Genomic DNA, 13,262 nt, shown 5'->3' on the forward strand with positions numbered 1-13,262 from the left:
GTTTCCTTGTCTGTGAACAACTAGAGCTGATCAAACTTGTCGTCAACACCGTGTCGGTCCGCCGGAGAAGTGGGGCAGTCCGCGGACTTTTTGTATATTTCTCCCGCGTATTATCGTTTCAACGATACACAACCGAACCGGTAAACCTCTCTTGAATTCTTCCTCTTGTTTGCAATATTGTTATCCGGTGGTTTGAACATTGGCGTTTTTATTGATAATATCAGAAATAGATTGTCAGTCATTGAGCACATTTTCATGTGGTTAGAATAGCTTCACTTTTGTGTGTGAGACTGACTGGGAAGCATGTGTCATTAACAAAGGCTGGAGTTCCTCTTAAATTGTCGTCAATTTTTACAATATTCGGGTCATTGCCCTTTGTTTATTGGCTATGTTTGCTGTTAACTTTTATGTAATAAGTCTTTCTGGCCTTTTTCCCTCTTTTTTTTGAAAGTCAAGAGGACCGATCAAGAGAAGACGAAGATAAAGATGCCGCTTCTCCACAGAAAGCCTTTCGTCAGACAGAAGTCCCCAGCGGACCTAAAACCAGATGAAGAAGTATTCCTTTGCAAAGTCACGCATGAAATCTTCAGGACTTATGAGTACGTGAAGTCCAAACGAGTAACTTAATTACAATTTCAGAATCATTATAGAAAAGCACTATCAAATATTGTCTCAACTCGAGTGAGAAAAGTTACACCGAAGTGACAGCAAACGTTAGGTAACGTTACTTAGCTAAAGTCAACTGCAATGTTGGAAGCGCGACAAAGTACTTACTATTATAAACTAGTTTGAATATCTTTAATGTATTGTCTGACTGGCACCTACTCAACTAGCCATCAGATGAAATGGGTCAGAACTGCAATTTATATCCAGTTCGGTTGTTATTTGTTAAGCGTAACGTTAGCTAGCTAACTAAATCATTGCTAACTAGCTAGCCAAGCGGCTACTAGTGTTGAAGCGAGTAGCTAACGTTACCTCTACCAGCCGAGCTAACCAAGTATTTAGTTGGGCCTGCTAGCCGGCTGGAAGCTAGCGCTGCAAACTATTAAACTTGAGTCGACTTTAATTTGAGTTCAGGTTGTTATTGCCACAATGTATTGTAATATCTGTCGAATAACATGTTGATGTAGTTAACCAATCTTGTTGAAAGTTATGGGACGGTTCTCTGCTCACATAAGTCGAAGGATGAGAGCCAATCTGCTCCTCGCAACTTCTCTGTCTCAGTTAGCGTGAGAAACGTGGTCGGGGCTATTGTTGTGTGATTGTTTATTGTAGCTAGCTAACTAGGAATCAAAATGCTAACTGTTATATAGTTGATAGTGAATATTTTGGGGGGCAAATTGTTACCCATTGACGACGACACATTTTTGACTTACCAACGAATAACAAACCCAGACAAAAAAAGGTAAACAATGGCACCCAGATCCATATATTGGCCATGGTGGATTTTATTGCAGATTTAGCACAGTGATGGACATCTTAGTTTTGTTCATTATTTAAAAACTATTTAGAAGATGGAGTATTTTATATTGTTTTTTGTTTAAAGTATTTTTGAGGTATGGTGTCTTTGGAATTGTGTTTACTCATGTGACAGATTTATCAACATGACTAAAGAAACTTCAGGTTTTTCAAGTTCCTATCTTTGTGCAGAGACCTTGGAAAAGCCTCAAGTTTACAGTATACAGAGAGGGATAAGCAAGGCATAAATTGTATGCAACAACGGTGATCTGGGGCGCATGGGTTTTCCTGGTCTCCAGTGATTGTGTGGGCAACAATATTTTGCCTCTGTCCAGAACACCAATTTTGCAAGTTAACACTTTCATTTCATGCTGTCACACATTAGGGCCCTGGTTGAAAGTAGTACCCCAGTGGAGGCTGGTGGGAGGAGCTATAAGAGGACAGGCTCATTGTAATGGCTGGAATGGAATCAATGGAACGGTATCAAACACATTGCACTGAAGGAAACCAGATGTTGACTTTGTTCCATTAATACCATTCCAGCCATTACAGTGAGCCTGTCCTCCTATAGCTCCTCCCACCAGCCTCCACAGTAGTACACATTAGGGAATATGCAATGACCTGAACCACCCTGTCTCCCCACAGTGAGTTCTTTGAGAGGACCATCTTGTGCAACAGCTTGGTGTGGAGCTGTGCGGTGACAGGCAAGCCTGGCCTGACCTACCTGGAAGCCTTGGAGAGTGAGAAGAGGGGCCGTCGTAGCCTGCAGAGCTTCCCCTCAGCCCTGGTGGTCCCCTTGCTGCACCTCACAGCACTCACATACCGTACTCGGCTCCACGAGATCTGTGATGATGTGTATTCTTATGCCAGGGAGAGGTTTTTTCCTGGGGAGATCGTGGATGTTGTGAACCGTTCCGGTACCAGGTAAAGTGTTGATTTATCCATATGACCTCACCTAGCATCATCAGCTTTACTTTACTGTACTCTGTGTGTTCTTAGTCACACCAGTGTCAGGTAGTGATTTTATCCATATGATGATCTTACCTACCCTCATCACAAGTGTTGTTGGTTTTATCCATATGACCTCACCTAGCATCTTCAGTTTTACTTTATTTTACACATATGACCTCATCCAGTGTCATCAGTTTCACTTTTCTCCATTTGGTTTTAAATCATCTTCTTGAAAGAGTTCAATGCCTTTTACTGTCTCTCCTTACGAGCCACTGATGATTTCCCTATTTAGCCGAAGGAGTATTCACTAAATGTTTTATGTTCACTAGTATTACCTCTGTGCCAGTAGATTCCAGCTCTTTGACAGTGGAATCATGTGCTCTGTAATAAACAGATACATTGTTTTGTCAACATGGTTGAGTTGGCCATGAGCTGTTTGGAGATGGGCACCAGAGGAGAACTGATGACTGGGTGTGGTCCAATGACTTCTGTGTCCCTCAGTCATATCTGCCAGCGTTGTCTGTACAATACCCACAGGTCATGCTTATTTAGCAAGGCTCCCAAAACTCTAACCATTAACCCTCATACCACCAGTCTGTAATCCTTTGGCTGTTGGGTTATAGAATCTACTGAGCATATGGATTAAATCACTATAAAGGGCCCTCTTCTGTATTCTGAGAGGAGATCAGTCAGCCATCATGAGCTGACCTTGCTATTTGGAGATAGCTCCACCCACTCACTACTGTGGAGTTAAGGCGAGTGCTGTGGTTGGCTAAGCCAGCACAAGGAGTTGTCCCAGACATCACCTCATCACGGCTTGGCTGTAGGCAACGCAGAGAGCCAGCCAGACAAGAAGAAACATGGACCCACAGCAGGGGAGGAGGGAGGGAGAAGGCGTAGGGGAAGCAGGCGCATGCAGGGACAATTGCCATGTGGCTTCTGGCTGGGCTGGGCTCTGAGGGATTTACTCAGCCAACGTGCTCTTGTCAGTTGTTTCTGACTTGAGTGCTTAGCCTGATGTGCTTAAGTTAAATGCCTGTAAGCAGGTTCAGTGTTTCTGGCCTCGTTTTTCAGTTAGGCCAGTGGATTAGGTATTAGTGAGGGCATGTCTCAAGTTACAAATACTCTTGTATTTGGGCATCTACCAATGACTATTCTTTCAATTCTAATACCATGATTATTGTTATAAGTACAGTTACTAATAGTTACTATACTTATTTCATTCAAGATTGGATTTTTTTTTTTGATCACCACTGATAAATCGGTTGACAGATTTATTATCGGCCGATAATAAATCTGTCAACAGAAATATTTGTATCAGGCTTTATTCCACCGGTAAAGCACCAATATTATGTACATAGAATGAACAAATACGTGTGCTAATTTGTCATTTTTTAAATGTTCAATGGTTGCCTGAAGACGGCGCTCAACGAGCTCCTCATTGAACATCATTCATTCTGTAAGTCACAACGTAAGAGAGTGGGCATAGTGATTTGACTGTGAGCAGCTTGCCAGCGACATTATATTTGAATAAGTAATTCATCAAAAGTACGCTCAAGCAAGCAGCCCTGTCCTCAACACATGCTCAATTGGTTAACGTTAGCAGGCTAGCTAACCGTAGTAGGCTCTATTTAGCCAGCAAGGTAGTTAGCGTAGCTAGCAAGCAATCTGTGCTGCTTATGTGTGACCCTGGACTGGCGCCAAAGTCAACATTGACTCATCCTTCATACAAACAATAGGCCCAGACAGTAACAGTATTATTTTAGTGGGCTTATTTAGTTGATGCAGATATTACCGTTCGGGCCATGTGTTTTATTCATGATGAGAAGATTAGCTAAATTGGAAAGTGTGACTAAAACCAGTGCGGCGAGCATTTCTTTAATGTTTTGTCATCAGCGCATGCCATTTGCAGTTGAAATGTATAGCCGATATGTTTTGTATTGAGTAAGTGTAGTTTACATTATGGTTTAAGTAAGAACATTTTCGTAATTAACAGCTAGCGTGTGCTTGTCATATCAGACAGTGCATTGTGATCACAAGTCAGAGATTGTTGACCAATCGCGCTCACATTATCATGTTGCGTCATGCGGTTGCTACGGTAATCGTCATGCAATCTCTTCTTGAAGTCATGGGTGAGTCACAACCTGCCCATTTTCATCTGCGGCGATTCCAGAGCTATACAATATGACAGAACAAGCTAATTATCTGACATTTCTGAAAATATTTGTAAAGTTGTACTTGTTAATGAAATTCAAGGTAATGTTTTTTTGAGCTAGCGCCCCATTTACTATCTAAATTTTTTTTCAGAATGGCACAAATTCCCCGATATCAGGGTACTCATGTCAACATGTTTGCTTTCAGAGCATATTTGATCCCAAATTACACTCTGTGAAGAAGAGCTCTCCTTGTCAGAGTTGCCCAGAATGCACTGCATGGTCCATTGACGATGCATTAGAAACGTACACATTGGGTGTTAATACGATTCCAGTGACGTTTCCCCATCTCCTCAAAAGTATCTCTGAACAACCTCTTCTTGCGAGATTACTATAGTGTTTCTATGGTAGCCTAGTGGTTAGAGCGTTGGTCCAGTAACCGAAAGGTTGCGAGATCGAATCCCCGAGCTGACAAGGTAAACATCTGTCGTTCTGTCCCTGAACAAGGCAGTTAACCAACTGTTCCTAGGCCATCATTGAAAATAAGAATTTGTTCTTAATAACTTCTTATGGCTCGGGGGCAGTATTTTGACATCTGGATGAGAAGCGTGCCCAAAGTAAACTGCCTGTTACTCAGGCCCAGAAGCAAGGATATGCATATAATTGGTAGATTTAAATAGAAAACATTCAAACTTTTCCAAAACTGTTAGAATAATGTCTGTGAGTATAACATAACTGATATGGCAGGCGAAAACCTAAGGAAAATCCATCCAGGAAGTGGGATTTTTTTTGATGTGGGTAGTTTTCAATTGAATGCCTCAAGTATCTAATGGGTTAGGACCCAGATTGCAGTTCCTATGGCTTCCACTAGATGTCAACAGTCTTTAGACATTGTTCAGGCTTGTTTTCTGAAGAATTAGACCTTTCTGTCAGTGGACTGTAGAATAATGCAGTGCTGGTTTGCGTGCGTGACCGAGTGCGTGCCCTTTGTTGTTTTCTCTTTCTATTGAATACGCTATTGTCCGGTTTAAATATGATAAATTATTTAGACAATGACAACCTGAAGATTAATTATAAACATCGTTTGACATGTTTCGACAAACTTTACCGGTACTATTAGGCTGTATTCGTTTGCATGTTTTGACCGCCTTTGAGCCAGTGGATTACTGAACAAAATGAGCCAACAAGAGTTTTTGGGATATAAAGAGGGACTTTATCGAACAAAACAAACATTTCTTGTGTAGCTTTTTTCTGCATTTTGTTACGTTACAGCCTTACTCTAAAATGGATTAGATTAAAAGTTTTCATGGTCAATCTACACACAATACCCCATAATGACAAAGTTAAGCATTTTTTGTTGTTGCAAAAAACTAAGTATTCAGACCCTTTGCTATCAGACTCAGACTTCAGGTGCATCCGGTTTCCATTGATCATCCTTGAGACGTTTCTAGTTCTCCTGTGAATTCAATTGATTGGACATGATTTGGAAAGGCACGCACCTGTCTATGTAAGGTCCCACAGTTGACCGTGCATGTCAGAGCAAAAACCAAGCCGTGAGGGCATAGGAATTGTCCGTAGATCTCCCAGACAGGATTGTCAAGGCACATATCTGGGGATGGGTACCAAAAATGTTTTGCAGCATTGAAGGTCCCAGTGGCCTCCATCATTATTAAATGAAAGAAGTTTGGAACCACGAAGACTCTTCCTAGAGCTGGCCATCCGGCCAAACTGAGCAGTCATGGGAGAAGGGCCTTGGTCAGGGAAACCCGATGGTCACTCTGTCAGAGCTCTAGAGTTCCTCTGTGGAGAATGTTGTCCTTCTGGAAGGTTCTCATCTCTCATCTCTGCAGCATGCCACCAATCAGGCCTTGATGGTAGACTTGTTAGGTGGGAAGCCACTCCTCAGCACGCTTGAAGTTTGCTTAAAGGCACATAAAAGACTCTCAGACCGAAAGAAACAAGATTCTCTGGTCCGATGAAACCAAGATTGAACTCTTTGGCCTGAATGCCAAGCGTCTCATCTGGAAGAAACCTGGCGCCAACCCTATGTTGACGCATGGTGGGGGCAGCATCATGCTGTGGGGATGTTTTTCAGAGACTGGGAGACTAGTCAGGATTAAGGGAAAGATAAACAGGGCAAAGTTCAGAGAGATCCTTGATGAAAACCTCAGACTGGGGCAAAGACTGAATAAAATGGTGCCGGAGAAGATGGCAATGTTTTACTTGCCCCCAGCCGCTAATTTTTTTATGTTGGCTTATTTGCATTAAACTTATTTTTTTACTTATTTTGTACATGATGTTGCCACTACCGTCTCTTATGACCGAAAATAACTTCTAGACATTAGGACTGCAATTACTCACCACGGACTAGCAGAATCCTCATTTTTCTTCCTTTCACAACTCTGACGCGAAGGATACGCTGCTTCCTCGGGAACAAGCCCCGGTCCCTGTGATCTGCGGAGAAAGAGAGGCCGAAGGTCTGGCTGCCTTCTGAGAATTCACAGGTGATCAAATAAACTACTACTTCCCTCCATTCTGCTAGCAAATGTGCAATCTTTGGACAATAAAATAAACGAGTTATGCGGAAGATTGAACTACCAACGGGACACTAAAAACTTGAACATCTTATGCATCACGGAGTTGTGGCTGGACGACGACAATATCAACATACAGCTGGCTGGTAATACGATGTACCAGCAGGATAAAACAGCAGCGTTTGGTAACACAAGGGGTGGTGTTCTATGTATTTTTGTAAATAGCAGCTTATGCACGATATCTAAGGAAGTCTCAAGCTATTGCTCGCCTGAGGTAGAGTATCTCATGATAAACTATAGACCACACTACCTGCTAAGAGTTTATCTGTTTTCTTCGTAGCTGTTTACATACCACCACAGTCAGAGGCTGGCACTAAGACAGCATTGAATGAGCTGTATTCCGCCATAAGCAAACAAGAAAACGTTCACCCAGAGGCAGCGTGCCTAGTAGACAGGGACTTTAATGCAGGAAAACTTAAATCCGTTTTACCTCATTTCTAGCAGCATGTTATGCGTGTAACCAGAGGGGAAAAAAACTCCAGACCACATCTACTCCACACACATGGCAATGCTCTTAAATTTGTCAAGTCAGAATTATGGTCAATCTTCCTGCTTACAAGCAAAAAATTAAAGCAGGACACAAGTGACTAGATCAATAAAAAAGTGGTCAGATGCTAAGCTACAGGACTGTTTTGCTAGCACAGACTGGAATATGTTCCGGGATTCCTCCAATGGCTTTGAGGAGTAGACCAAATCAGTCATTGGCCTCATCAATAAGTGCGTTGACGTCGTCCCCACAGTGACCGTATGTACATACCCCAAACAGAAGCCATTAATTACTACTTCTATGCTCGCTTTGAGGCAAATAACACTGAAACATGCATGAGAGTACCAGCTGTTCCGGACGACTGTGTGATCACGATCTCCACAGAATAAGACATCAGCATTCACAATGCCGCAGGGCCAGACGGATTACCAGGACTGTCAGGGCATGCTCGCAGTACACAACTGGAAGTGTCTTCACTGACATTTTCATCCTCTCCCTGTCCGAGTTTGTAATACCAACATGTGTTAAGCAGACCACCATAGTCCCTGTGCCCAAGAACACTAAGGTAACCTGCCTAAATGACTACCGACACGTAGCACTCACGTCTGTAGCCATGAAGTGCTTTGAAAGGCTGGTCATGGCTCACATCAACACCATCATCCCAGAAACCCTAGACCTACTCCAATGTTTTACCTCCCCAGCAGATCTACAGATGATGCAATCTCCATTGCACTCCACACTGCCCTTTCCCATCTGGACAAAAGGAACACCTATGTGAGAATGCTGTTCATTGACTACAGCTCAGCGTTCGACACCATAGTGCCCTCTAAGCTCATCACTAAGCTAAGGACCCTGAGACCTAACACCTCCCTAATGAAAACTGGATCCTGGACTTCCTGAAGGGCCGCCCCCAGGTGTTAAGGGTAGGTAACAACACATCCGCCACACTGATCCTCAACGCAGGGGCCCCTCGGGTGCGTGATCAGTCCCCTACTGTACTCCCTGTTCACTCATGACTGCATGACTCCAACACCATTCATTTAGCAGATTTCACAATTGGTAGGCCTGATCACCGACAATGACAAGACTGCCTGTAGGGAGGTCAGAGACCTGGCCATGTGGTGCCAGGACAACAACCTCTCCCTCAACGTGATCAAGACAAAGGAGGTGATTGTGGTCTAAAGGAAAAAGAGGACTGAGCACGCCTCATTCTCATCGACGGGGCTGCAGTGGAGCAGGTTGAGAGCTTCAAGTTCCTTGGTGTCCACATCACCAACAAACTGACATGGTCCAAGCACACCAAGACAGTTGTGAAGAGGCCTCAAACACCTTTCCCCCTCAGGAGACTGAAAAGAATTGGCATGGGTCCTCAGATCCTCAAAAGGTTCTACAGCTGCACCATCGAGAGCATCCTAACTGATTGCGTCGCTGCCTGGTATGGCAACTGCTCGGCCTCCGACCGCAAGACTCTACAGAGGGTCGTGCGAACGGTCCAGTACATCACTATGGCCAAGCTTCCTGCCATCCAGGTCCTCTATACCAGGCGATTTCAGAGGAAGGTTCTAAAAGTTGTTGAAGACTCTAGCTGCCCCCAGCCATAGTGTTCTCTCTGCTACCGCGCGGCAAGCGCTACAGTAGCGCTAAGTCAAGGTCCAAGAGGCTTCTAAACAGCTAGTACCCCAAAGCCATAAGATTCCTGAACATCTAGTCAAATGGTTACCCAGACTATTTGCAGTGCCCCCTCACCCCCTCTTTACACCACTGCTTCTCTCTGTTTTATTCTATGCATAGTCACTGTAATAACTCTACCTACATGTACATACTACCTCAAATAACTGGTGCCCCCTCACATTGACTGTATCGGTACCCCCACTGTATATAGTCTCGCTATTGTTATTTTACTGCTGCTCCTTAATTACTTGTTACTTTTACCTCTTATTCTTATCTGTATTTTTTAAAACTGCATTGTTGGTTAGGGGCTTGTAAGTAAGCATTTCACTGTATTTGGTGCATGTGACTAATAAAATTTGATTTGAGGCTGTAATCGCTGTCACAGGTGCTTCAACGAAGTACTGAGTGAAGGGTCTGAATACTTATGTAAATGTATTTCAGTGTTATATTTTGAATAAATGTTAAATTCCAAACTGGTTTTGCTTTGTCATTGTGGGGTGTTGTGTGTAGATTGGGGGGGGGGGACTATCTATTTTAGAATTAGACTGTGGATAAGTCTGGGTCTGAATATGTGCTGTATATCGGTAATCAGTGACTTTTGCCTCCCCAAAAGCTGTTATCAAACCCCAAAATCCCATATTGGTTCGGCTCTAGTGTTTTCCATTCCATTAAATGTGTTTGGGATCTTTCCTACAGGCAGCCGTGTGAAATCCTGGATGTACAGTCTCCCCACCATTCCAACAAGCCGGCCAATGGGCACTCCAAACTTCAGATGGACGGGGACTCCATAGTCATCAGTGACAGTGACGAGGATATCCCCAAATCAAAGGCCAATGGGTCAGTCCGTAAGATTCGCAATTCAAAGCTGCCTCTGAAATGTCACCTATTCCCCATATAGTGCACTACTTCTGACCAGAGACCCCCAACCCTGGTCAAAAGTAGTGCACTATGTAGGGATTAGGGCGCCGTTGTGAATGCACACAGTCTTTATCCATGTCCATTTTGGCTTTGATAAAAACCTTTTTGGCTCTTCTCCCCTTATGTCTAAAGGAAGAAGAAGAAATCTGTCAACCCTTCTGTGTTCAAGTACAAAGTGCAGCCCATCAAGGAAGGCAGTGAGGCCATATTCACAAAGGCTAGTCAGATGAGGTGAGTCGTGAGACAATACATTTGCCTTCCTGCTAAGCAGCTTATATTGTTATTCAACAGTCAATCCCCCCGTTCTTTTTAAATATAACTAAGCGTTATACCTTCTCTTCGCACTTATTTTAGCCGTAAGAAGAACACGTTTTCACGGGACAGATTAAAGTTGCTGCTCAAACAGCACTGTGAACCACAGAATGGAGTCATCATGCTCAAGGTATGATTTAACTCTAGAGTTTTAATGAAATGCCAGTTGGTGTTCCTTTTAAAGCAAAAACCATTTAAAATGTGGAAAACAGGATTGTCTTGTCACGTTAATTTGAATCCAGTAACTGTCATTTTTCTCTATAGTGTTGCTTACTGTTTCTTGTTTGTTTCACCCTTAGGCATCAACTGTTTCTAAGTACAAGTTGTCAGAACAGCACTTCTCCCAGTTCTTCCCTGACGAGCCCCCTGTGTTTGTCTTTAGTCCCCCTCCTAAAGGGCGGGGCAAACCCAAGAATGTTTCTTCTCCTGGAGAGGTGAGGATTGACAATGTCTTCATCCCAAATGGCCCTATGGGCAGGCCTTGGTCAAAAGTTCTGCACTGTATAGGGAATAGGGTGCCGTTTGGGACACATGCCATATGTAGAACTGTTGTCAAGCATTACTCAGTGAAGATATAACCATTTTATTACATTGTAATGATAACTGTTATACATTTTGGACTTCCATAATGGTTTTCTCCAGGAGACTTGTTCGTAAAGACCTCTATGATTTGTAAAGCTTCTCAAGACTCAATAGCATTTTCATAATTTCCTTTAGATGGGATACAACTTACTGAAAGCAGCAGAGAAGCTTCGTCTGATGCAGCAGAAAGAGGAAATGGCTACGGGTGAGTCCAGTATATTATAGTAGATAATAGTTAGCATGTAAGTGCAAAAATTGGTGCACTGTTGTCATGTAAGTTCTAATGAGACCGTCCCAAGATAGATCTACTCACAATAACCCATAATGACAAAGCAAAGACAGGTTTTTAGAAATTTTTGGTAATGTATTTGTTTCTTTTTAAAAATACCTTATTTACATAAGTATTCAGACCCTTTGCTATGAGACTCAAACTTGAGCTCAGGTGCATGCTGTGTCTATTGATCATCATTGAGATGTTTCTACAACTTGATTGTAGTCCACCTGTGGTAAATTCAATTGATTCGACATGATATGGAAAGGCACACCTGTGTTTTTAAGATCCCACAGTTGACATTGCATGGCAAAGCACAACCAAGCCACAAGGTCGAAAGAATTGTCCATAGAGCTCCGAGACAGTTTTGTGTCGTGGCACAGATCTGGGGAAGGGTACCAAAACATTTCTGCCGCATTGAAGGTCTCCAAGAACACAGTGGCCTCTATTTTTCTTAAATGGAAGAAGTTTGGAACCACCAAGACTCTTTCTAGAGCTGGCTGCTCAGCCAAACTCGGCAATCGGGGAGAAGGTCCTTGGTCAGGGAGGTGAACCCCAAGAACCCGATGGTCACTCTGACAGAGCTCCAGTGTTTCTCTGTGGAGATGGGAGAACCTTGCAGAAGGACAACCATCTCTGCAGCACTGCACCAATTAGGCCTTTATGCTAGTGGTCAGCCGGAAGCCACTCCTCATTAAAAGGCACATGACCGCCTGCTTGGATTTTACTGAAAGGTACCTGACACTCCCCATCCAACCTGACAGAGCTTGACAGGATCTGCAGAGAAGAATGGGAGAAACTCCCCAAATACATGTTTGCTAAGCTTATAGCGTAATACCAAAGAAGACTTGAGGCTGTAGTCGCTGTCAAAGGTGCTTCAACAAAGTACTGAGTAAAGGGTCTGAATACTTATGTAAATGTGATATTTCCGTTTATTTATTTTTTATACATTTACAAAAACATCAGAACCTGTTTTTGCTTTGTCATTTTGGGGTGTTGTGTGTAGCTTGATTAGGGGGGAAACAGATTTAATCTGTTTTAGAATAAGGCTAATGTAACAATGAATACTGGGTTCTGAATACTTTCCGAATGCACTGTATCTATATATCCAGAATAGTCCAGAACCGTCACATTAAATCAATATGTTTTAGTTACAACAATATCTATTTTGCTCAGCACATGAAAAGGCCAAGCTGAAGAGGGAGAAAGAAGATAATCTGGAAGCCAAAAAGAAAGAGAAGGAGGACAAAGAAAAGAAGAGGGAAGAGATGAAGAAGATGTTTGAAGAGGAGAAGCAGAGGAGGAAAGTGGAGAAGGAAAAAGTGAGTTGATATGAGGAACTTTTCTTTGGATCAATTTCATTGTTTATTTACATTTGATTTGAACACCACACAACTTCTCATGTCTCATTTTACTTAATATAGGTTATACTGTATATATCATTATACTGTATTGCAGGAGAGGGAGAAGCTGAAGGAGGAAAAGAAGCAATATGCAGAGCGACTGAAGATATGGAGCAAACCCAGAGAAGACTTGGAGTGTGAAGACCTGAAGGTGAGCAGCCCCAGAACATCCTTAGCTTGTCTTTATTTGTCCTCATCCTCTATAGTTGAAACATGTTTACATTTTCTATTAAATACAATAGTTTTATTTTCCTGGGCCCAGAGCTGTTTGTGCTGTATATCCAGTTCATATCGGCAGTATGAGTTAGCTATACAGCACAAACGCACCTGGGACCAATGTTCCCTCAATTTTTCAGCACTGAGCAAATTTCAGCTCTGCTGAGTGCAAATTCAGATTTTGGTGCAACTGCCAGCGCGCCGTTACTGTGAACACTGAGGCTGTACCCGTTTGAAATTAGTTTC

At 42.8% G+C, this 13,262-nt stretch overlaps 1 protein-coding gene across 3 annotated transcripts in view; it reads left to right on the forward strand.

The window, feature by feature from the left end:
- Window positions 1-13,262, forward strand: part of LOC139375046 (bromodomain adjacent to zinc finger domain, 1A) — a 51,110-nt gene continuing 37,848 nt past the window's right edge. For 2 of the 3 annotated variants that reach the window (XM_071116423.1, XM_071116425.1), the window contains exons 1-10: window positions 1-140; window positions 452-599; window positions 2,104-2,382; window positions 10,011-10,151; window positions 10,365-10,463; window positions 10,587-10,674; window positions 10,844-10,978; window positions 11,262-11,331; window positions 12,574-12,719; window positions 12,856-12,951. In XM_071116423.1, coding sequence (XP_070972524.1) covers window positions 487-599; window positions 2,104-2,382; window positions 10,011-10,151; window positions 10,365-10,463; window positions 10,587-10,674; window positions 10,844-10,978; window positions 11,262-11,331; window positions 12,574-12,719; window positions 12,856-12,951 — 1,167 coding nt within the window. In that variant the 5' untranslated portion in view covers window positions 1-140; window positions 452-486. Of the gene's footprint in view, window positions 141-451; window positions 600-2,103; window positions 2,383-10,010; window positions 10,160-10,364; window positions 10,464-10,586; window positions 10,675-10,843; window positions 10,979-11,261; window positions 11,332-12,573; window positions 12,720-12,855; window positions 12,952-13,262 lie in introns of those variants that run through there. The other variant, XM_071116426.1, reaches the window with a different exon arrangement.

This window comes from Oncorhynchus clarkii, chromosome 19 (genome assembly GCF_045791955.1).
Source record: "Oncorhynchus clarkii lewisi isolate Uvic-CL-2024 chromosome 19, UVic_Ocla_1.0, whole genome shotgun sequence".
Classification (NCBI taxonomy): domain Eukaryota; kingdom Metazoa; phylum Chordata; class Actinopteri; order Salmoniformes; family Salmonidae; genus Oncorhynchus; species Oncorhynchus clarkii.